This window comes from Garra rufa, chromosome 14 (genome assembly GCF_049309525.1).
Source record: "Garra rufa chromosome 14, GarRuf1.0, whole genome shotgun sequence".
NCBI lineage: Eukaryota > Metazoa > Chordata > Actinopteri > Cypriniformes > Cyprinidae > Garra > Garra rufa.
Window position 1 is genome coordinate 27,489,734 of NC_133374.1, and position 25,149 is coordinate 27,514,882.

At 34.5% G+C, this 25,149-nt stretch overlaps 2 protein-coding genes across 2 annotated transcripts in view; both read right to left on the reverse strand.

The window, feature by feature from the left end:
- LOC141284362 (FYVE, RhoGEF and PH domain-containing protein 4-like) overlaps positions 1 to 10,748 on the reverse strand; it is a 25,861-nt gene extending 15,113 nt beyond the window's left edge. The window contains exons 1-2 of the mRNA XM_073817359.1: positions 10,658 to 10,748; positions 4,873 to 4,945 (exon numbers count right to left, since the gene is read on the reverse strand). Coding sequence (XP_073673460.1) covers positions 4,873 to 4,945; positions 10,658 to 10,748 — 164 coding nt within the window. The remainder of the gene's footprint in view (positions 1 to 4,872; positions 4,946 to 10,657) is intronic.
- A 1,775-nt stretch (positions 10,749 to 12,523) lies between these two features.
- The window catches only part of LOC141284363 (protein bicaudal D homolog 1-like), an 86,095-nt gene continuing 73,469 nt past the window's right edge, over positions 12,524 to 25,149 (reverse strand). The window contains exons 10-13 of the mRNA XM_073817360.1: positions 24,979 to 25,130; positions 23,422 to 23,632; positions 16,853 to 16,928; positions 12,524 to 14,192 (exon numbers count right to left, since the gene is read on the reverse strand). Coding sequence (XP_073673461.1) covers positions 16,881 to 16,928; positions 23,422 to 23,632; positions 24,979 to 25,130 — 411 coding nt within the window. The 3' untranslated portion in view covers positions 12,524 to 14,192; positions 16,853 to 16,880. The remainder of the gene's footprint in view (positions 14,193 to 16,852; positions 16,929 to 23,421; positions 23,633 to 24,978; positions 25,131 to 25,149) is intronic.

Genomic DNA, 25,149 nt, shown 5'->3' on the forward strand with positions numbered 1-25,149 from the left:
CACTTCAGCATAAATGTCATTATCAAAACTGCACTGAACACAGACAGAAAGGTAATGAAAAGGGAATGCCAGAAAGAGATAGAGCAAAAGGAAAACAGGAGGAAGCTCTCAAAATGGGAGGTGAGATGTCATCGTGGCTCTGGAAGTTGTACAGGAAGGATGTGATGTCATTATTCAGGTGCATGAAAGCATTTAATAACAATTTTTTTTCATTTGCATTTGTGGTTGACCACAGGTGTAAAAGCATTCCAATCACCCGCTGAACAACTGTAACAATGTCAATAGAGCATACTGACCATCAATCTTTTTAAACAGCCTTGGGTCAATTTCTCAGAAGACTAAGCCTTGTCAAGCCAAGCAACAGGATGAATCAATATTTGATTTAAAGCTAAAAGGAATTTAAAAATCACGACTGATATGACTACAAATGTCTTCAGTAGGGGAAAGAACTAGTATTCTCAGGAACCACTTGGGATGATGTAACAGAATCAGCAATAATAGTAACATTATACAATATAAAACTTTGCAAGTTATCCTTTTTACCAACTGCGCTGCAAAATATTAAAGTACAAACAAATACTACACAAGTTTTCACTTCTCTGATTGGTAGATCTAATTAATCCTTCGCAATCCTCCTTTACTAGTTAAAGTGCAAAATAAACATGAATGAACATCAGAAGGTACCTTTTTTCCACCACGGAAAGAAGTCAATACACCGTTTTTCAAGCTCAAGTCCACCGATGTTAATTCACTCTCTTCTCTGGTTTGTTTGTCAGTTTGATTGGTCAGATCACCTGTCTATCAAACTTCATCCGAAAGGTCAATTTAAATGACTAGTTAACCAAAAATGAAAATTTGCTGAAAATGTACTTACTTTTAGGTCATACAAGATGTCGATGAGTTTATTCCTTCATCTAAACATATTTGGAAAAATTTAGCATTAGCATTAGATCACATGCCCATCATCTGATCCTTTGCAGTGAATGGGTGCCGACAGTCCAAACTGCTGATAGAAACATCACAATAACCCACAAGTAATCCATATGTGACCCTGGACCACAAAACCAGTCTTAAGTCGCTGGGGTATATTTGTAGCAATAGCCAAAAATACATTGTATGGGTCAAAATTATTGATTTTTCTTTTATGCCAAAAATCATTAGGAAATTAAGTAAAGATCATGTTCCATGAAGATTTTTTGTAAAATTCCTACTGTAAACCTATCAAAATGTAATTTTTGATTTGTAAAATGCATTGTTAAGAACCTAATTTGGACAACTTTAAAGGTGATTTTCTCAGTATTTTGATTTTTTTGCACCCTCAGATTGCAGATTTTCAAATAGATGTATCTCAGACAAATATTGTCCTATCCTAACAAACTATGCATCAATAGAAAGCTTATTTATTGAGCTTTCATATGATGTATATATCTCAGTTTTGTAAAATTTTACCTTATGACTGGTTTTGTGGTCCAGGGTCACATATGATATGATCATGTGAAGTTAAAATCTGTGTGTCAGTAAAAACAAATGCTTTTTATGGCGCTTTTAACTTAAAAATAGTCCATAATCCATAATAATGCTTTCTTAGGTTCTCCAAATCTGTTCAGATGAAGAAACAAACCTTATCTATATCTTGGATGGCCTGATGGTGAGAAATTTTTCAGCAAATTTTTATTTTTGGGTGAACTATTTTTCAAAGATTGAATACGTAAATTGGCCAAAATCAATTTCTCTAAAGAATTAATGTGATTTTTTCCCCAGAACCCTGTAAAAAGGTTTAGTAGATTGTACATTAATTAATCAATATGCAAATCTCTGAAGTTATTAGTGTGAAAACATTATAACTAAATAAAAACACACTTAAACAGTCTCTTCCTTCCTAGCAAATTACAGAGAGAAAGAATAAACTGTGGTTCTTTAAATAGACCATGACTAGTCCTTCGCAAACCCACAACAATAAAATCATGAAATAATGGGCCAGTAGTTCCTGCCAAGCAGAACAGTTGGAGGACTTGTGTGTGTTGGTTCCCAGATCTCAAGAGACTTGTGCTTTTCCTCTGCTTGGGTTAGTAACTGATTTTGGACACAATCCTCATATAAACAGTTTCACATACTGTGCCACAATCCTACCATTATGCAAAAAAATATCTGACCTGCAAATTCAAGTCTGTGCTATAGAGGGAATGATAAAATGATTAAATAAACAAGGCAGTAGTGCATTCACTCGCATAAACAGTTAAAGGGTGATGTTTACTCAAGCCACATAAACATCTGTGAGTGGTGTTCACTTAATGTAGACGTTGAGGACACTCAAGTCTGACAAGCACACGTCTGTGACCACTTGTGTAGCCCTCTCACATTAAGACTTAAACCATAGTTTATTATTGCACACATGGGGAGACATATTGTCTATAATATGGTTGAAAAAATAAATAAACCAGACTGTCTGGGCCCCCAGTCAGCAATAAGTCAATGGAGGTTTAGATTAGCTAAAAGAAGCTTAGTTAGTTTAGAGGGGGCGGGACAAAACAGTGTCTAAGAGAGAGAATGAGTTGTCTGGATTAGCCCTGAAACAGCTGCAGGCATTATTTCAACAGAAAACCAAGTTCAGTTTAAACCAGCCAGTGGACAAAAGCTCAGATTACTTTGTGTAACTATTAAGAAACATGTAATGAGCTCATCTGCCGCATGCAATACTCATCTCAGAAATGCATGACCACAAATGCACACATTTACTGTATGTACACAACTAAAATCCTAATACACACTCTTGTTATGCACAATTTATCAGAGAATGTTATTTTAAAGAAAAAATGTTTGTCTCCGTATATTGTTTCTAAAAATTCATTTTCTGCTGATGTCACCCAATACATTTAACCTTTTCACTTCAAGCATCTGTTACAAGTGAGGTCAAAAGTTTACACCCTCCTTTTAGAATCTGCAAAATGTTAATTATTTTACCAATATAAGAGGGGTCATAAAAATGCATGTTATTGTATCACATAAAAGATGTTCACATGTAGCCCACAAGAGAAAATAATAGTTGTATTTATAAAAATGACCCAGTTCAAAAGTTTTTTTATTTAGCCATAGTTGCTCATGAGTTCCATGTTTGTCCTGAACAGTTAAACTGCCTGTTCTTCAGAAAAAATCCTTCAGGTCCCACAAACTCTTAGGTTTTCCAGCATTTTTATGTATTTGAACTCTTTCCAACAATGACTGTATGATTTCGAGATCCATCTTTTCGCAGTGACAACAACTGAGGGACTCCTATGCAACTATTACAGAAGGTTCAAACGCTCACTGATGCCCCAGAAGAAAAACATGCATTAAAAGCTGGGGGTGATAACTTTTGAACAAAATGGAGTTGTGTATGTTTTTTGTTATTTTGCCTAAATATCATATTTTTTTTCATTTAGTACTATCCTTCAGAGGCTACAGAAGATAGTTACATGTTTCCCAGAAGACAATTTTTTTTTCAAGTTACATTTACCCTGATCTTCAAATTCAAAAGGTTTTTATGGAGGGTCATTTTTTTGTTATAAATTCAACTATTATTTTCTCTTGTAGACTATATGTCAACATCTTTTATGTGAAATATCTTATTCAGGTCAATACTAAATAAACAATAACCTGCATTTTTTATGATCCCTCTTATTTTGGTAAAATAATTAACATTTTGCAGATTCTGAAAGGGGGGTGTAAACTTTTGACCTCAACTGTATATAAGGACCACAATTCAACATTTGTTTTGCTTTATATCTTGATATTCTCAAAAATATGAATTAAAATTGGTAGAAAAGGCCTTGAAATGGCTAAATACACTTTTGAGTATGTGTCAAAAAGCCTGTCGCAAACAGCCGAGAAAGAAAACACTCCTAAAGAGACAGCAGTCTAATATTCCTGCTGTCTTTCATTCATGTTAATCAAACAACAAAAGAAAGATAATTTATCACTGTTCTTGATTAAACCACTTTTGTAACTTTAATAAGACTATATGTTTTATTTTGCACAGTGAGGAATATGCAGTGTTTTTATACATTTGACTACTTTATACAACATACTACTGTAGTTTTTTGTCCAGTTGCTATAAACACTTTCTTATATCACATAGACCAATAAAATTACTCATATTGTGAAATAGGATTTTAGTCATATTGCCCACCTCTATTTACAATCTTTCTGTGATAGACAGAGTTTAATGGTGAATCATTTAAACCCACCTTTTTGTACAGATATTAAACTTTTCCAGACAGCTGGCACTTTCTTTACATGCAGCAATTAAAAAAAATAGTTAATATAAAAAATAGATCACCCTTTTGTCACTCAATACCTGTATGAGTTTCTTTCTTCTGCAGAAGACAAAAAAAAAAAAAAAGATATTTTGAAGAATGTTTGAGTGTTTTGTCCATACAATGAAAGTCAATGGGGTCCAAAATAATGTAAGAAGATAGTTTTCAAAATACGCTTCTTTGCATTTTGGAATAACATGAGGAGTAAATGAATGACAGAATTGTTATTTACTCCCAAAATGTAACACCAAACTATGTTGACTTGACAACCAACTCATGAACAATTACTGAAACTGAACATTACCTGTAGTTGGCCAAAACCAATACTTCCGACGATGCTTCATTTTTCTCAATCCATTCCCCATGATACGCTGTTTTGTGCTTACATGAACGCAGCTTTCCTACTCGTCAACAGATTCATTTTTAGATCTCGACCGGGTGATAATCAGAGTTTGGTTAACAGCCTCCTCTCCCCCATTCTCTGACAACCAAACGCTACTTTCTTTTCCAGAGTCACGGTAAAACTTCTCATTGCTGGCATGTTGGAGCTCATTAAAGTGAGAAGCGTTGGATCACCTACCGGAGGCTGTGCGGTGGAGGAGAGCTTTCCTGAGGCCAGAACCCAGACAATCCATCACTGTCCATCAGACAGACTTTACAACACAGAGAAAAGTTAAAGACACTGATGTGAAGAATCCAGGGGTTCCACAAAAGGACTGCCGAGAAAGCAGGGGGAGAAAGTGAAGCCCGGCTTCCTGTAGATGAAGAATGGACAAAAATATCCACTGTATCACCACTTCCTCTCTCAATCCCTCTGGTGCTCACCTCTAAAAAGCAGGTTTACAAAACCAAGCTCCAAACTTTTCCCTAATGGATTTTTGCAGAAGACTTTTCACTTAAAAGCCAAAGGATCCTAATACTCATAAGATTCCAAGTTTTTCAATGCTTCTTCATTCATTGATAAGAAATATATATGCTTTTTGCCTATGTTGGCATTCCAGAATGTTCCATTAAATCTTGAGTCCAGCAAGAGTCTAGGTGAGGCTCCTAGTGCAGAAAGTCTCCAAAAATGAGTTTGTTCTAGGCATGATGTTCGACCTAAAGGATTGCCCCATTCCTCCAGCCCGAGGGGGGGAAAGTCCAGACAAAAAATCAGGAAACTCCAGCCCTGCTTAGCAGTCGAGTTGATCAAGAGGAAAGGGGCATGGACAGGACTGCCCAGGGTGGAGGGGTGGGTTACGTAAAGCTCCATTACTATAACTAATCCTCATAGGTAAACAGAGCAGAGCCTTGAGTCAACTAAGTGTGAAATCAATCATCTAGGCTAGGGTCTTGAAGTCTCTAGAGTCAGGAAGGCAAATGAAACGAAGGAAATTACATAGAATCGGATTCAAAAATCTTACACCCTTTAGAATAAGTCACTGTTCCTGATTTCTCATTGACTTTTTAACCCGATTAGCAACCTACAGTTTGAAATGACTAACACAAGACCTTGCAAAACCCCTGTCTGCTGTGCATTGTGTTCTTTACAATAGGCAAGAGAGGAATTCACCCTCCCGTCATCACTACCTGAGTAGAAATGTTCCCTCTCTGACAGGAAGTGCGTCATTTCGGGTTGACCTTGCCCACCGGACCTTCCCATGCATGTAAACAAAGCCTTAACCCCACCCCTCCCTTGAATATTTACATGGGAAATATAGAGTTATTTCAAATGTTGTCTTTGTTAAAACTACCAGTTGTGGTGGTCCTGATTAGGTAAATGCTCAGTAAATGATCTTAAATTAACTATTAAATTAAATTATTTACCTCTATACACTACTGTTTTAAAGTTTGGGGCTTTTCCCCCAGTTTATCAAATTATTTTATCAAAAAATATTCTATTACAATTTAAAATAATAATTGGTTTTCTATTTTAATATACACTAAGTCAAAAGTTTTTGAACAGTAAGATTTTTAGGGCTGGTTTCACAGACAGGGTTTAGACTAAACCAGGATTAGGCCGTAGTTCTATTAAGACATTAAGTAATTTTTATAAATGTGCCTTAGAAAAAAAACATTACTGGTGTGTATCTTGAGACAAAACAAAGGCACTGATATATTTTAAGATCAGTCAGTGCAAGTTTCTTTTAGTTAAAACAGCTCAGACTTGCAGTTTAGTCTGGGATTAGGTTTAAGCCAGGTCTGTGAAACCTGGGGTTAATGTTTTTAATTTTTAATGCAGATGTTTCTTCTGCTCACCAAGCCTGCATTTATTTCATCCATCCCAACTACAGCAAAAACAGTAAAATTTTGAAATATTTTTACTATTTAAAATAACTGTTTTCTATTTGAATATATTTTCAAATGTAATTTACTTCTGTGATCAAAGCTACATTTTCAGCATCATTACTCAAGTTCTAATATGCTGATTTGCTGATCAATAAACATTATTTATTATTATCAACAGTTGAGAACATTTTTTTCAGGATTTCTTCATATGTAGATAGATCCAAGGATCAGCATTTATCTGAAATAAAAAGCTTTTGTAACATATACTATTCAAAAGCTTGGCTCTATAAGCTCATTAATTATAGAAATTGATATTTTTATTTAGCAAGGATGCTTTAAATTAATCAAAAGTGAAGATGAAGACATTTATAACGTTATGAAAGATTTCTATTTCCAATAAATCCTGTTCTTTTTAGCTTTCTATTCATAGAAGAAACCTGAAAATATTCAACTTAGCCGTTTTCAACATAATAATAATAAATGTTTTTTTTTTAAACAGCAAATTAGATTATTTGATCGATTTCTAAAACATCATGTGACTGGAGTAATGATGCTAAGAATTCATTTTTGAAATCACAGGAATAAATTACATTTAAAAAAATATTCAAATAGAAAACAGTTATTTTAAATAGTAAAAATATTTTGCTTTAACTTAAAATATTTCATTTTATATTTAAATAAATTCAGGCTTGGTCAGCAGAAGACTTCTTTTAAGTTAATCTTACTGTTTAAAAACTTTTGACTGGTACTAGTGTATATACACTTTAATATATTTTAAAATGTAATTTATTTCTGTGATGGCAAAACAAAAAAATTCAGCAGCTGTTACCCCAGTCTTCACTGTCGCATGATTCTTCATTTTGAAAAAAAAAAATAAAAACAAATTGATTCCTGACTTTTGATAAATTTAAGGAATCCTTGGTAAATTTAATTATTTTCTTAAAAAAAATAAAATAAAATAAAATACTGACCCCAAACTCTTGAACAGTAGTTTATATATATAAAAATTTAAATTATCTATAATTTGCCTTAAATGATCTTATTGTAAGCAGTGTATACCAAAAGAAACAGGTGAAATATAACAGGTTTACAAAATATGAAATTTAACTTCATTTACAGGAACACACAACCAGTTCTGATTGACATAAACACACATTGATTAGAAGCTATTAAGCATTAATCTCTGGGCAGTGTTGAGGTTGCAAAACCTTTTTTGATGTTATACTGCCACCTGCTGGATGTTTCTGCATATACATCTGCCTTGAAAAAAGCTCTGTAAAGCCACATACCTAAATATAAAGTATTAAAAGTGAGTAATAATGTCAATTCCTTGCTGATATGACCATATTTAATGTAGATTAGATCCCAGTGTTATAGTTGAAATTGTGTCTCATTTCCTGTGGCTGGTCCGCGGTCTCCTCAAATATTTACTAGAGGATAATGGAGGGTGTGTATCCATGAGTTATTTATAACCCCTCTCTCTCACATCATAAAATACAGCCCTGCTTTAGTGCAGAATACACCAATCACATCCAAATAAAGCCTGATAGGCTCTGATGATGTTATGACAACAGGTTCGTCTCACCTGACTCTGAACTCCTAAAACACTGAGTTCAGTGTCGGGAAGGAAGCATGGATTCAGCGAAGCATCACAGCAAATTAATAGTTAACTTTAACAACAGTATGCTTGTGCTAGCGCATGCCAAATATAGTTATTTTACTCAAATTCCATAAGTTTGAAGATGAAAACATTTCTATCTAGTTTCTATCTAGTATTTTTTTTTTCTGCAGGAAATAGCTCCCAAGGGTCCCTGATCTTTTTCCTGTTCAAGCTGCATCAACTCTATTGTTTAAATAAACTGAATATAAGAGCAGCCCAAGCATTTCTTCAGATTAAAGGCAAAGTTCACCCATAAATGAAAATTCTGTCATTAATTGCTCATCCTCATGTCATTCCAAACCAGTAAGACCTTCAGGAGTTTATCTTCGGAAGATATTTTTGATAAAATCCGAGTTTTCTGACCCTGCATAGACAGCAAATTACATGTTCAAGGCCTAGAAATGAAGTAAGGACATTGTTAAAACAGTCCATGTGACAGCAGTGGTTCAATCTTAATTTTATAAAGCTATGACAATACTTTTTGTGTGCAAAGAAAAGAAAAATAACGACTTTATTCAATTTCTTCTTTTCTGTGTCAGTCTTTGACGTGCAAAACTAATTATCAGTCTGATCATCTCTAATATTTTGTAAATTGTACAGTTGGACTATACTGCATTTGATTTTGTATTTTTGCATTGCTTTGCATGTCGGAAGTGAATCAACTATACAAATCCCTCATGAAAGCAATGTTTTCAGCAAATAAAATCCAGCATCTAACTCCCATAGACATCAACAACAATCTACCTCATTGAGTTCCTCATGCTCGTTCCGATTCACAGTCAAGCTCACAGGCGCAGAAAGTGGAACTTCACGGATAAATGAGACCCACTGCAGTCTCTTCAATAAGACACAGTACCAGTCCTCTGGACTGACAATAGTGAATAGCCAGCATTAAGAATAAATACTATATTATAGAGAAAATCAAATCAGGTTGATATAATTAACACAAAAACCTAATCTTAAAACGAAATTCCTATGCAACATTATCCAACAAACCATAATGTTTTGTTGTCACTGAAAGGCAAAATCTGCATTGGCATTCACCCAGCCGCAGACACACTAGACTCCATGGCACCAATTGACTTTTATACATAAGTAGATGTGTTGTGCCATGTAGAGTAGTCTTGAAGGGCTGCTATTCCTAAACATAGACTGATTCAACAGATTTGAAATATCTAATAGGCTGTGCAGAATAACAGCAGTACTCCTGCACATTCCTCATCCTTCAGCTACAGAATTATGCAGACTGAATCAGAGATGAGACATGTCACTATTGCAAACACTGCAACGCAACCTGTTATGACTTGTTCACGCTCATATCCTGAGCTTTCAGCACAAACAGAGCTTTCTTCCAAGATAGAAAATGGAGTCTGGCATGTTTTCCAATGCATTTTCCACGTTTTGCCAAATCTCTTGTGTGCGGTCAGAGATTAAGGCAACCCACGGTGATGAATTTGAGCAAGAAAAGATTGTCTGAGCTGGTTTTATATATTAAAACTAAGAAATAAAAAGACACATTAAAAGTAGATGCTGCTATTTTATTTATATGTGTTGCAAATTAAATATTTAATGAAGGATTCATGGTTTTAATTTTGATCTAGCACTGCACCATTCTTTCCAAAAAGACCTACATAACTTTACAGTGCTGTATATTTATCATATGTGACCCTGGACCATAAAACCAGTCTTAAGTAGCATGGGTATATGTAGCAATGACCAAAAACACATTGTATGGGTCAAAATTATCTTTGCCAAAAATCATTAAGATTTTAAGTAAGGATATTAAGATTTCCTACTATAAATATATCAAAACCTTTTTTTTTATTAGCAAAATGCATTGCTAAGAACTTAATTTGGACAACTTTAAAGGTTATTTTCTCAATATTTGAAATTTTTGCACCCTCAGATGCCAGATTTTCAAATAGCTGTTTTTTTTCGGCCAAATATTGTCCTATCCTAACAAACCATATATCAATGGAAAGCTTATTTACTCATCAAATATAAATCTCAATTGAAAGAAATTACTCTTATGACTGGTTTTGTGGTCCACTGTCACATATAGGCTATGTTTATCAGAATGTAAATATTTATCAACTATTTACACCATAAATCAAATATGTAGTGGATGAGATATAATGTGTCAGTCGATAGAGATTTTCCATATGTAAAAATAAACAAACAAGCAAACACAAAATTTACACATTAACCTTTGAAAAACGTTACAACCAGTGTCAGTGGTGTGTCACTGTCACATGTTGCCATTTCTAATGCCTGAACGAAGAAAATAATCCCAAAACGTTACGTATAAACACTCAAAAGTTCGCTTGACAGCAGAACTGTTTGCCAGAAACAAATGCGTTCAGTGTTTTGGACGTTTGGGATGACAAGGATAAATCCATAAGCGGACTATCCACTCTTACCTGACCGCTTCACTCACCTGAGGATTCCGGGCATTCCTCCGCCGGCGAGCCTGCTGTTTGCTTTGGCTTCGACTTCCTCCGGATAGCGTTTCTCCTCAGTTCACTCATGTTGTCGTTATTTCGTTCCAACATTTAAAAGACTTGCTTTACAAACTGAATCCTTAGTAATTAAATAACAGGTGTTTTACGTCCACGCAGCATTTCGGGCTAAGTCCATGTCTTAAGCGTCTGCAACCGTAAGAACTCTGTAGTGTTACGTAAGATTAAAGCGAAACGCTTCGAATTAGTGTTTTACTCAGATTCTCTGGCTTGTACAGTAGTATACTGATCTGAGCCAGTCATTATCGCTTTATCAGCTCATATCACCGCCCTCTAAGAGCTCTGATAGCACGATTGGTCCAATCATTTCCTCTGTGCTCCAACCTCCTTCTGTACAGTTTCACTCACTGACCTCAAAATATTAGTTTGTGGGGATTTTGATTTTGATTTTGATTCACCTCAGTGAGTCGAATTATTTGAATCCGTTTACCTGAACACTGCTTAGCCAATCAAATTAGAGAACCGGTGTTTTGACTCCAGGCCAAGGGATTATCTGCATTGAAGAACTGTAACTAGACACAAACTGTATCAAAGGTTATGAAATAAAATAAATAACTATAAATGAGTATGTTATTAAAAGTATATAGGGTTAGCCAGTCATTTTCACTTTGTTCTGACCTTTCTGAAGACTTGAAAACACTTGTGATCCAATTAACTGTTGCACAATGTTATTTGGGGTTATCTGCACTGAACAACTGTACAGTGACCAGGCAAAATTGCAACAAGCAAAAGTTAAATTAATAAATAAATAAATTATTTATAAATACATATATACTACCAGTCAAAAGTTTTTGAACAGTAACATTTTTAATGTTTTTTTAAAGTATCTTTTGCTCACCAAGCCTGGATTTAAATAATCAAAAATTCAGCAAAGCTGTAATATTGTGAAATAAATTTACTATGTACTATTTATACATATAAATAAATTATACATTATTTATATTATATTTTTATAATTATACATACATATATTTACACACACACACACACACACACACACACACACACACACACACACACACACACACACACACACACACACACACACATATATATATATATATATATATATATATTTTTTTTTTTGGTAAAGAAATAGAAATTAATACTTTTATTTAGCAAGATGCTTTAAATTCATCAAAAGTGATGATAAAGACATTTATAATTTTACAAAATATTTCTATTTCAGATAATTTTTTTATTTTAGTTTTTCTGAAATTTCTATTCATCAAAGAAAAAAATAAATGTTTTTTGAGCAGCAAATCAGAATATCAAAATGATTTCTGAAGGATCATGTGACCAGTAATAATGCTAAAAATTCAGCTAAATCGCAGAAATAAAACACATTTTAAAATAGAAAACAAATAGAAATCAGTTATTAAATAGTAAAAATATTTCAAAATTTTTACTGTTTGCGCTTGACTTTGGATCAAATAAATGCAAGTTTGATGAGCAGAAAAGGCTTCTTAAAAACATTAAAAATCTTACTGTTCAAAAACTTTTGACTGGTAGTGTAAATTAATAAATAACTTTTTATTAATAAGTACAATTATTCAAGTCAAATCTTTTGAACCTGTTCACCTAAAACATGTTAAATCAGAGAACCGAGACTAATGCTTGTTTAAAGTTGATTGGGAGTATTATAAAATATATCATTAATAAAAACTGAAAGACAATAAAAAGACAAAATGCAAAAGGAATTTTAAAGGCAACAAAAGTGCAACAAATGTATCGGTACACTGTCTCTCAAGTAATCAGGACAGGACTCTGCAAATGTTGTTTTTAGATTTTATTTCACAAAAAGTATGTTGCTTATGACTGTATACACATAAAAATATCCTGCGGCAAGATCATGCTTTCACCAGTTTACACATCATGTGACGTTGTGGGTGTTATTCAGTAAATTTCACTTCAGGGGCAACAAATCTACCACAACGTGTAGTTAATAAAATCGAAACTCCGCTTGTCTCATTAGAAATGCTCAAGAAGAATAAACAGCGTCTTAAACGGCAAATGAACGGGTTAGACTGAACAGAAACTGAGAACTGGGAGCTAAAAGAGATTGTGAATGAAACCATTGATCTTATATCCTTCTTTGCATGTCATTAAACAGACTAAGCTTTGTTCTCGTTCCACAATGGATACAGTTATGCTTTGAGAAGTGTCTGGTGGATTTTTCATCTAGACCCATCAATAACCTTTCAGCCAATCAACGGGACCGAAAATGTGTTTTGTGGTTTGCTGCTGTATAAAAACAATGACATCTGATATTTCTCCAAGCCCTGCTGGTACAAATCACAAATGTGATTGGGGGGCATGAGCAAATGACATGAAAATGATTATGTGCCTGTTTCAAAATGCATAGATAAATGCCTTTGTGCTTTATATAAGATAACTTAAGGAGAAAATGAAAACGAGAGATTCTAGTGAATATGGGCTACAGTAAATAGGGCTTGTATGCTGTTTTTGGAGCAGATCTGAGAATAATAAACCCACTTCATGTTCAAATTTAGCAGTGCACTGGGATCAAGCCTCACTCAAGCTTTAACTCCAATCCCTCAAACATGATTTTGGCCCAACGGGCACTGAACTAGGCCTACATGTCCACTCAATCCTCAAAGACTTATCTTACAATAAAAAAGAGAATTCAGGTATAAAATATAATATTTATGCATTGCAATAAACTAAAAAAAGGACAAAGAAACAAATTCCACGTGCAATGTTAGAGATCTGCAAAACTCATTCGTAGTATCACTGTATCCAAACATCACCTCAGCAGCTTGAAGGTCAAAGGTCACTAACGTATCATACTGAAAATTGTTTCTACTTATTGAAAATTGTGTATGTTTACCTCTCTTCAACTTTTCAAACACATCTTTCTATAATGTCACACTTTTTGGTGCATTAAAGATTGAAAATATTAGTTTTCACCTTGGCTTGCATACTGTAATACTACTCCTGTGTTGATGTAATTAATACTAATTTTTTTACAATAACCTGCACTCATATCCAAACTCATATTCGTATTAAAATAATTAGACACAACACACATCATATTTTAAAACAAACAAACAAAAACACAAATAAATTAAGTAATAAATAGATAGATAAATAAATAAGCATACATCAGTCCATTTCCGTTTGCTCTCGTCTCACTCAGGATGACATTTAGTACACGATAAGCATCACTGAATAATTCATCCAATTACAGTGATTAGGTGAGAAATTGAGGCGGGTCCCTCTGGGATCACACATCTGATTGGCTGGAGGTCAAAATATGCCCCGCCCCCTTGATCAGTCTCTGTGAGAACTGGTCACTGTTAGAGTCCAACGACAGGAGGCTAAGGGTTGAAAAGATGAGAATGATGGGCCAGACAGTTTAAAGGATCACATGGAAGTCTGGAGTTGGCTGCAGTCGTCTGGTCCTCTTGAAGAGATAACAACACATTAGGACTAGCAAGAGACACGGGCAGAAGGGAGAGAAAACAGAAACAGTGGCCATGAGTTGGTGTAAAATGAAATCGCCAGATCCTGTTTCCTATTAAACTAGAGCAATTGTTATAGAGAAAAAAAATCAGACATGAACATTAAACTCACTTTTGACAGACACACAGAGGCACATGCAAAAGCAAGTAGCTTTTCAAAGGCAAAGTTGTATGGGACGAAAGGAATGTTGTCAATATTTGACAACTCGGGATGAGAGGGTGATGAAAGGATGCTGGGCATCTCAATTTTATTTTTTGTATAACATATCAGTCAAAAGTTAGAAATAATTATGATTTTAAATAGTTTTTGAAACCAGGACGGCATTTATTTGATTAAAGATACAGTAGAAACAGTAATACTGTAAAATATTATTAAAACTGTTTTGTATTTGAATATATTTTAAAACATAATGTATTCCTGTGATGGCAAAGCTGACTTTTCAGAAGCTATTATTTCAGCCTTCAGTGTCACATGATCCAGAAAGTATAATATGCTGATTTGGTGCTCAAGAAACATTAATAAACAAATACTTTTGTGGAAACCATGATACACTACCAAAAGACAGTAGTAAGTAGGATGTAAAAAAAATTTAAAGGAAAAGAAATGAAAACTTTAATTCAGCAAAGACACAACATATTTAACAGTAACAGTAAACACTTTTTAAATGTTACAAAAGATTTCTATTTCAAATAGATGCTGTTCTTTTGTTGAATTCAGAATTTTTTAAAAAAAAGTATCACTGTTTCCACAAAAATATCAAGCAAAAAAAAAAAAAAAACACTGATAATTAAAAAGAACCATTCTAAATGAGCAACAAGAATAATTGCACCAAATCAACAAATAAAACAATTTCTGAAGGATCATGTGACACTAAAAACTGGAGTAATGAAAATTCACAGAAAATTATTTTAAAATATAGCTGCATGCAGTGATTACCAGGGTTTAAGCACTTAAAGGCATTTAAGCGCATATTAAAAAAGATATTACATATTATTTAGCAAGCCTGTAACCACCTAAATCAATGATTTTAAAAGGCATTTTTGGCAAATACAGATAATTGACCATAGAAATATGGTGTTTTTTTAAAATATTTATGACTGTTATAGTGGCAGCTTAGGTCCGATCTCTTTAAAACTTTGCATGCTTGTTTAGAATCACCTGTCGCATGTGCATACCAGGTTTCATGAAGTTTTGAGTTTTTGTTTAAGCTTTATAGGCTTTTGGGTATACTTGGACAGGCCCTTTTTCTAAACAACCCCGTTATAGCTTCCCAAAGGGTGAATTTGATATTTTTTTTGATAGTTATTGACCTAGAGAGTCCAGAGAATTGCACTGTGGTGGTTTTTTCCACATTGAGTGAAAAACCTAGGACTAGTTCACAAAAGTAGGTTTTTTACATCTTCTCTATCATTTAACAAACAGTTTTATTAACAGCAGTGGTTCCAGAGGAAAAGTCGTCTGGAATGAGGAGGCCTATCGAATGACATGGATATCGTGTGCATGTGTGAAAAGCCACACAATATACAAATGTTTAAGCCCGTGAAAAATGCAACATCACCCCCCAGTTGCCGATTTCTTTCAAATTTCTCACAGACCTTTAGGGCCGTCAGTCAAATAGGCCCACTGAGTGTTGTTGAGCCACTTGTGGCACTTTGGACCAAGACCATGCGTACCGATTTACATGTCGATAGGACAAATGAGTGTTAAGTTGTGGCTGTTTTTATGTTTTTTCCCTCTTATAGCACCACAGAGTGGCCGAGCTCCATGACTTTTTTCATGTGTCCTCAGATTCAGTTTCATATATACGCATTGTGAGTTTGGCAAAGATATCTCATTCTGTTCAAAAGTTATAGCCGTTTTAGTAACGGCAGTCGTGCCCCTTTTGAATGTTTTGGCATCCTTTTGCGATGGAGGGTCGAAAGTTCTATTTTTTTTTTTATAATTATTGATATTCACTCTTCAGAGAATCTTCCTGCACTGGTTTGGTTCCAAAAACCTAGGACTAGTTCACAAAAGTTAAAAATACCCAAAAATAACAGATGAATCCAAGGCGTGTGTTTTGTCCGGCGTGAGCCAAGGATTCCAATGACACACTTGAGCCTGCAACGAACCAATATTGTACTTTTGATCACTGTACCGTCCCCGTCAGGCCAATTGGGGCGAGCCTTGGAGACCTTGTAGACGGTGTGAGTACTACCATCCCTGCAAGTTTCAAGTCTCAACGACTTACGGTTTGGTCTGCCCAATCAGTTTTACATGGGGATTGCTGATCCTTGGCCATTCTAACAATTACAACAGGGTTTCTGCGCTACGTGCTTGAACCCCTAAAAATATTCAAATAAAACAAGTCATTTTAAATGTAAATAATATTTCACTGCACTATTGTTTTTACAGCATTTTTGATCAAATAAATGCTGTATTGGTGAGTTTAGAATGCCTTATTTAAATACATGAAAAAAATTAATTATTAGAAACTTCTGACTGATAGTGTATACAGTATCTATTGTATTCTAAAAGTGTGAGCAAGTGGGCGGCTGCTGTTAACAATACTTGTGAATGTGTGACCCTACAAAAATAGAGTGAGAAAGGAAGCAGTAGAGCGCGAGTTCCTCCAAAGGGCGGGTTACCTGTGGCCCGTGGATGCCCTCCCGCGCCTCAGTTGTGGGGAGGTTGGCGGTACTGAGGCAGCAGGCTGCTGACAATCTAAGAGAGACTGATAAATTAGACAGATATACAGAGGTGTGACAGTCAGGGTTAGTGACACAAACACAGACATCAATGGGCACAGAGATGAGAAATTAACTTGCTGGAAATGGCTGCAATGGTCTAACTAGAGTGTGATTCTATGTGTTAATCTCATGCAGAATCACACCTTTAATGAACAAATAGAGCATGTAGAAATATATTTGTGTACATTCATGAGAAAGGGCAGGTGTGAAGATGGAAGGAAAGCAAGGTAGTATCACCTTCAGTTTGTTAAACTAAGATAAACTGCTGTTTAAAAGTTTGGGGTCGGTAAGACTTTGTAATGTTTTTTTTTAACGTTCTTATGATCACCAAGGATGCATTTATGTAATCAAAAATACAGTAATATTGTGAAATATTATTACACTTTAAAATACCTGTTTTATATTTGAAAATTTTTAAGTGTAATTTATTCCCATGTTGTCAACATTGAATTTTCAGCATCATTTCCCCAGTCTTCAGTGCCACATGGTCCTGTAGAAATCATTCTCATATATTGATTTGGTCACTCTTTTTTATTTTCTAGGAATCTTAGATGAAAAAAGTTCATATTCAATAGCATTTATTTGAAACAGAAATATTTTGCAACACTATAAACGTCCTTACTGTCATTTTGATCATTTTAATGCATCCATGCTGAATAAAAAGTATTAAATTCTTAAAAAAAAAAATCTGATCTCAAACTTTTAAACAGTTGTGTACATGTCAGGTGCAAATGACATACAGCGTTGCTTCTTTGTTAATGGAAGCATGCAAACACACACATTTACACATTTAACACATTTAACAAGACAAAAAGTAATATTTAAAACATTACATTTGATGCTGTCTAGCTAAGAACATGTATACAAATCTAGAGCAATATATGGACATTTTAAATAAGATTTATTTTTATTTTTCCATTTAGACTCAAATGTGAGTAGCTCTTGTGCAAAACTGGCTTTCATGATGCTGGGGCATTGCTATGAAGCCAATCTATGTGTTTTTTAATACATTGCTATGCAGTTTGTGGGTGTACTGGGAGGTTGTTTGTATAACTGCATTAGTGACATAACCATCTATATATTGCAAACAATAGACCAATTTGAAGTAGATGTCACAGTTAAGTCACCTGCAGCTGTGCACGCATTGTGGTGGCACAAAAACAGGTAAAAAAGTGGAGGGAAATGAGTAAAATCCATGGAATAAGAGAAAAAAATTACATCTTTAGTTGTCAGAATCAGAATGCAAATCATTCTTATAGAATGCTGTTGTCAAAAATGGCATTTAAAGCTAAACACAGATGTTTACTCTATTTTTAAAGCATAAATTTGATTTAAACAATTTGTCTATAATATTCACATATGCAGTTCATAGGGGGCAAATTACTTAAGCCCTACAGTTACAGCATGAAGTACTATATAAACCAATAACATCTTGCATTTTTACATATTTACCTATTGTAGCTCACAATTCTGACTTTTTTTCTTCACAAATAGAAGTTTATATCTCGTAGTTCGGACTTTATAATTCAATTTAACTCAACAATAGCAATTTTTTCTTTTTCGGAGAGAATGACAAGTTGATTTTTCTTATCAGAATTGAGATATAATGTCAGAATTGCACGAATAAAGTGAGAATTTTGAAATATAAACTCAAATTTATTCTTTTATTCCATGGCTTTCATAGACTGCTACTTGAAAACTGCTCAAAAATACTTTTTGCAAACACCGAATTGGTCTATTATATCTACAGCCCCAACGTCAAAAATTAATTTTGATTTTGATCAGAAGGAAACTACCGCTCTGTTGTTGGGATACGTCTTGATGGCCATGGCCAAAACAGCATTTGACACATTCTGTGTGAAATGTAGAAACACTGATTCCTACAGGCAGAAAATGGAAGCGTCCACTGCTCTTTTATAGACATCATACCAGGAATAATAATAAAGAGTTTTTATAGGATACTGGGTACTGTCACTATTGATTTTTTTTTTACTGTTTCAAAAAAGCTTTTAGAAACTATTAAAGTGTTTCACCTTATTAACGTAATGCATTTATTTGACATGATCTGAGTTGAAATAGCTCTGAATTCTACATTTTGTTAAACTTTCCTTACATTTCAGGGAAAAAAATGGTCAAGTGCTATTTTATTTCTTAATGTTGGGTCTTGGTGACACCGGTGAAGCGGATCAGACTGGTTTCCATTACACTACAGTAGTAAAAATCCATGATTTACAAATGTCTGAGTCACATCATACACAATACACGTCACTTGTCTTTAAGCAAGGCACAGGAAATGACAATATTACAAAGCTAAACTCAACCTGAAACCTCTGATTATTCCTAGAAGAAGAAGAAGGAAAAAAAAACACCTCTCATTTCTAGAGGCTTGCCTATACATGTAATGTACTGTAACTGCTGTCTATCATCAGATCTGCATGAACTGCATCTCGGTCAGTCTTGCATAAGCAACGCGAACACAATGTTCTGATGTTCTATACAACCTTCAACTGCTGACCTTGTCAAATGCTTTTTGGCCCACAGCTTCTTAAATGAACGTCATTCTACAAAACAAGTGCCATTTTTGTTTTACATACTGCACATATTATATGTGACCCTGGACAACAAAACAAACCAGTCTTAAGTTGCATGGGTATATTTGTAGCAATAGCCAAAAATACATTGTATGGGTCAAAATTATCGATTTTTCTTTTATGCCAAAAATCATTAAGATATTAGGTAAAGTTCATGTTCCATCAAGATATTTTGTAACATTTCTACTGTAAATATATCAAAACTTAATTTTTGATTAATATGCATTAGTAAGAACTGCATATGGACAACTTTGAAGGCGATTTTCTTAATATTTAGATTTTTTTGTAGCGCCAAATTCCAGATTTTCAAATAGTTGTATCTCGGCAAAATATTGTCGTATCCTAAAAAAAACATACTTATGACTGGTTTTGTGGTCCAGGGTCACATATACATATACTTTATATACATATGTGTAAAAAATGACCGCAAGACATATTTGTTGCTATCAAAAAATAGCAATTTTTGGTTTTATTTTTTTAGATTTTTTTTTTTTTTAGCTTTAGAATGCCTTTTTTTGCATTCTCCTTGCTAAATTACCAATACTTATGTAAAAACATAAGTAAATAAAAAGTAGCATTTTTTTCTCTATGTTTAAGTTGAGTAAAACAATAGATTTTAGTAAATAAAATTAAGAATAAGAATAAAAATAAATAAATCGTATGGTCTGTTTGTCAGTAGGGGCCAAACCTACATTGTTACCATTATTTAAAAAAAATAAATAAATAAATAATAATAATAATTTAGGAAAACAAAAATAGGAATAATGATATAATATATAATAATAAATGACATACTTATACATGATATAATAATACAGAAATATTAACATTAAATTATCTAATAAGCACCTTTTAATTTTATGAACACAAGCAAAGGGCTTAAAATGTCATTGGCAAAACTGTCCACTGTTACCCACTGTATATTAACAGATGTGACCCTGGACCACAAAACCAGTCATAAGGGTCTTTTTTTTAATTTAAAACAATAAATAAATAAATAAACAAACAAGCAAGCTTTCCATTGATGTATGGTTTGCTAGGATAGGACAATATTTGGCAGAGATTTAAAGTGTGCAAAAAAAAAAAAATCTAAATATTGACAAAATCGCATTTAAAGTTGTCAAAAGAACTTCTTAGCAATGCATATTGCTAATCAACAATTAAGTTTTGATATATTTACAGTAGGACATTTAGAAAATATCTTTATGGAACATGATCTTTACCTAATATCCTAATGATTTTTGGCATAAAAGAAAAATCTATCATTTTGACCCATACAATATTTTTTGGCTATTGCTACAAATATACCCCTGCTACTTTAAGACTGGTTTTGTGGTCCAGGGTCACATATTAACCTTGTTAAAATGCATTAAAAACCATACATTTATTTTGAGATGGAACTATGCAATTGATAAAAACAGAAATGTACTAAAAACATTCAGAAAGTCACTACAAAAAATAAATAATAATAAATCAAACTGGAAAGGCACCCGCTCCATAGAATGACTCATGCTATAATGAATGACACATTTGATGTGGCTCTGTAGCTCATTGAAATGCGGTAGCTGGGCAGCAGGCAGCAAGTGCAAGAACACGTCCCTGCATTTGCATATGGCAGATCCTGCATTGCCATATGCTGTGTCCATGAATAGAACAGCTCTCGCTAGGCACATTTCATCATACAGGGCGCGTTGGGATCAACTGAGCATTTTCTGTTAGCTGACAAAGCAGTTTGCATTTATCTTGAAAACAGGTTTAATGTGATTACACATAAGCTACTTCTTATGGAAACTACAGAGTATACAGCACTTTGAAAGACTCACAAAGCTTGATAATTACATAAAGGCCGAAGTAACTGTTCTATCCTTTAAAGCACACTGTTGCCAGTAGATGGAGCTGTTATGTTATGTCAGATGTGCTGTCTGCCAATGCAAAAATAACTGAAAACTCCATCACACAAACTAGCTGCTTTGCATGCAGTATGTAGCACTCATTTCTTCAAGCTATAAAATGGAAGCGCACATGCAGGGAATATATTCTAGTAGAAACATGCACCAATCAATACCTGTAAGCTTTAACGAATAATTCTTCCAACACGATCCGAACATATATCCCTACTGATGTATGCTTGCCAAAAAAAAGTTTTCACACCCAGGTTGCAAAAAAGACATCAAACATAGTGCATTGTTTGTTTATTTAATCTTATTTTTATACCCAGACAACATTTTAATAAGTACTATCTTACAAAGCCACGTGACTCAAAAACACTATCTGTCAAAAGTTTGGAATAATTAAGATTTTTAACGTTTCTGAAAGAAGTAAGAAATCATTCTAATACGCTGATTTGAAGATCAAGAAATATTTCTTAATATTATCAGTGTTGAAAAACAGCTGCTTAATATTTCAGGTTTTTTATGAATACAAAGTTTAGCATTTATTTGAAACAGAACATTATAAATGTGACCCTGGACCACAAAACCAGTCATAAGGGTCAATTTCTCTGATTTATTAGGACAATATTTGGCCGAGATACAACTATTTGAAAAACTGGAATCTGAGGGTGCAAAAAAAATCTAAATCTTTAGAAAATTACCTTTAAAGGTGTTCAAATTAAGTTTTTTTGCAATGTATATTAGTAATCAAAAATTAAGTTTTAATATATTTACAGTAGGAAATGTACAAAATATCTTGATGGAACATGATCTTTACTTAATATCCTAATGATTTTTAGCATAAAAGAAAAATTTATCATTTTGACCCATACAATGTATTTTCGGCTATTGTTACAAAATTACCCATGCTACTTGGTCCAGGGTCACAAATGTCTTTACTGCCACTGTTTTGATCAATTTACCATGTCCTTGTTAAAAAAAAAAATTAATTTCTTCCTTTATTCCCCAAAAATAGTGTATAAGCAGCACTGTTTTCAACAGTGATAATAATAAGAAATGTTTCTTGAGCAGCGAATCAGCATATTAAAATGATTTCTAAAGGATCATGTGACACTGGAGTAATGATGCTGAAAATTTAGTTAATTGATTACTTTTAAAAATATGTTAAATAAAACAGGGTTTTACTGTATTTTATGATAAATGCATCCTTGGTGAGCATACAAGACTTCTTTCAAAAACATTAAAAAAAAATCTATTATACCTAACTTTTGACCAACAGAGTTGGCAAAACATAATTCTGTTTGAATTAGTTGAAGTTTCAAATAGTTTCAATAAAAAAAGTCAGTCAATTATTATACCTAACTTTTGACCAACAGAGTTGGCAAAACATAATTCTGTTTGAATTAGTTGAAGTTTCAAATAGTTTCAATAAAAAAAAGTCTCTAAATCTATCCCTGAGTTGAATCATATGTTCCAAGCAGTTATATCAGATGGAAACCAGTCTGTCCTCAAACCGTGTCACCTACTGCGTTTCATCACTAGGCATTCTGGGATTCCCAGGCTGGACTAGAGAGGTTCTTGAAGTGGCCGAAGGTGTGAACTGAGTCACATTAGAGCGCATGCGAGATCTCACGGTACGTGGCGACGGATGCCGAGCACCCAGGACCGGAGAATGGTAGGGGGAAGTAGGAGCAGATCTGGGAACATGAGCATCAGAGTCTCCGCTATGAACAACATGGCAAAACTCAATACTTAGCGTCTCTGGGTCTAAAACTAAAGTCTGAGTGCCCAGTTTCCACTGCGACTGGCCGAGGAAAAACGGCTGGGCTGAGGAGGTCCAAGAGGAGGAGGATGGAGCAGGGATGTCCAGTGAAGGAGAGCTACTGGCTGATGCAACCGTATTGTTTTGGAACAGACAGGAAGGGGGGTTTGAAACCGATGCAGTGGGACTAGGGGGAGCAGTGAGTGCAGTTCGATGACTTACTTTTTGAGGGCTGCTCTTAATTTTTGCCACTTTCCCTCCGCGGCCACAGTGCGACTGCTCGTGGTCAAACTCTAGGTCTTCCAGTCGCTGGGTGAGGGCCAATTTCTGCTGAATGGCCATTCGCAGGAGGGAGTTCAGAGTCTTCTTTTCATCTTCTGCGGCAGCCAGCTGCCTCTGCATCTCATCCAGCTGGGTTACGTATTCATCACATCTGGATAAAGAGGACGAGAGGACCTCAACATGAAGTGATTACACAAAAAACATCAGAACACATCGTACAAGACTAAATAAGTAATTTAGCTGCAAGCAGCAATTATCAGGATTTAATCGCTTTAAGGAATTGTAGCAAATATGAAAAAAGACATTATGTAGCAAGGCTGTAACAACCTACATCAATTATTTAAAAAAAGCATTTTTGGCAAATCCAGATAATTTACCATAGAAATATGATTTTTTTCTTAACATTTATGACCGTTACAGCGCCAGCCGATCTCCTTAAAACTTTGCATACTTGTTTAGAATCGCCCTTTAGGTTTTATATGATTTCGGGTAAATCTGGACAGGCCCCTTTTCTAAACGACCCCATTATCACCTCCCAAAGGTTAAATTTAAATTTTTTGTTCATAATTATTGACCTAGAGTCTAGAGAATTGTACTGCAGTGTTTTTTTTTTTCAGACTGAGCAAAAACCTATGACTAGTTTGCAAAAGTATTTAACAAACAATTAGACTAACAGCAGTGGATCTTGAAAAATGTGATACCGCCCCCTCCAGTGGCCAGCTTCTTTCAAACTTCTCACATACCTTTAGGGCCTTGAGTCAAACAGGCCTACCAAGTTTCGTTCCAATCGGCCTCTGTTAACCTTGTCTAACCTTGGTGCTCAATCTTTATTGGCTAATGGTGGCCATGTTTTTTGAGATAGTCCTTATTGATACTTGTGGCACTTTAAACCAAGTGATTTTCATGTTGATAGGACACATGGCTGCATAGGTATAGCCATTTTTGAGTCGAAAGTTCAGCTTTTCTTTAATAATTATTAATAGTCACTATCCAGACAATCTTCAAGCACTGGCTTGGTTACAATCGGGCGGAAAAGGACTAGTTCGAGAAAGTAGGTTTTTTAAAAAATCCCGAACATTTCGTCTTACAGCTCACGATCGAATCTGAGGCATGCGATTTGTCCAGCGTGAACCAAGGATTCCAACAACATAAGACAATTGAGCCTGTGACTGACGGTTTAGCTGTTGTAAATGATTTTGTACCAAGTTTCAAATCTCTATGACTTACAATTTGGTCTGCAAGATCAGTTTTACATGGAGATCACCACTGATCCTTGGCCATTCTAACAATTACAATAGGTTTTCAGCGCTACGCGCTTGAACCCCTAGTTACCTAGAATAATTGCAACATATTTTACCATAATGTATTTCTGAACTAGGTGAGATCATCCAGAAAGTAAGAGTATCGATATGTTGCTGAGTACAAATATTGAACCTATTAAATTATGAATGTGTATTTAAAAAAAGAAAACATTCTATTGAATGCAGACAAATGCACCTTGTGGCAAACATTGCCCTCAGTGAGGAAAAGGTGGCTGCGTCTTCCTTGAGGGCCTTTAGTTCATTTCTAAGCTTCATCATTGTGTCCGTCACCATGGACTTCTCATTTTCATATTTACTCTTCAGGTTCGCAAGGGCCACCTCGGCAGTCTAGAAGCAAATATTAAAA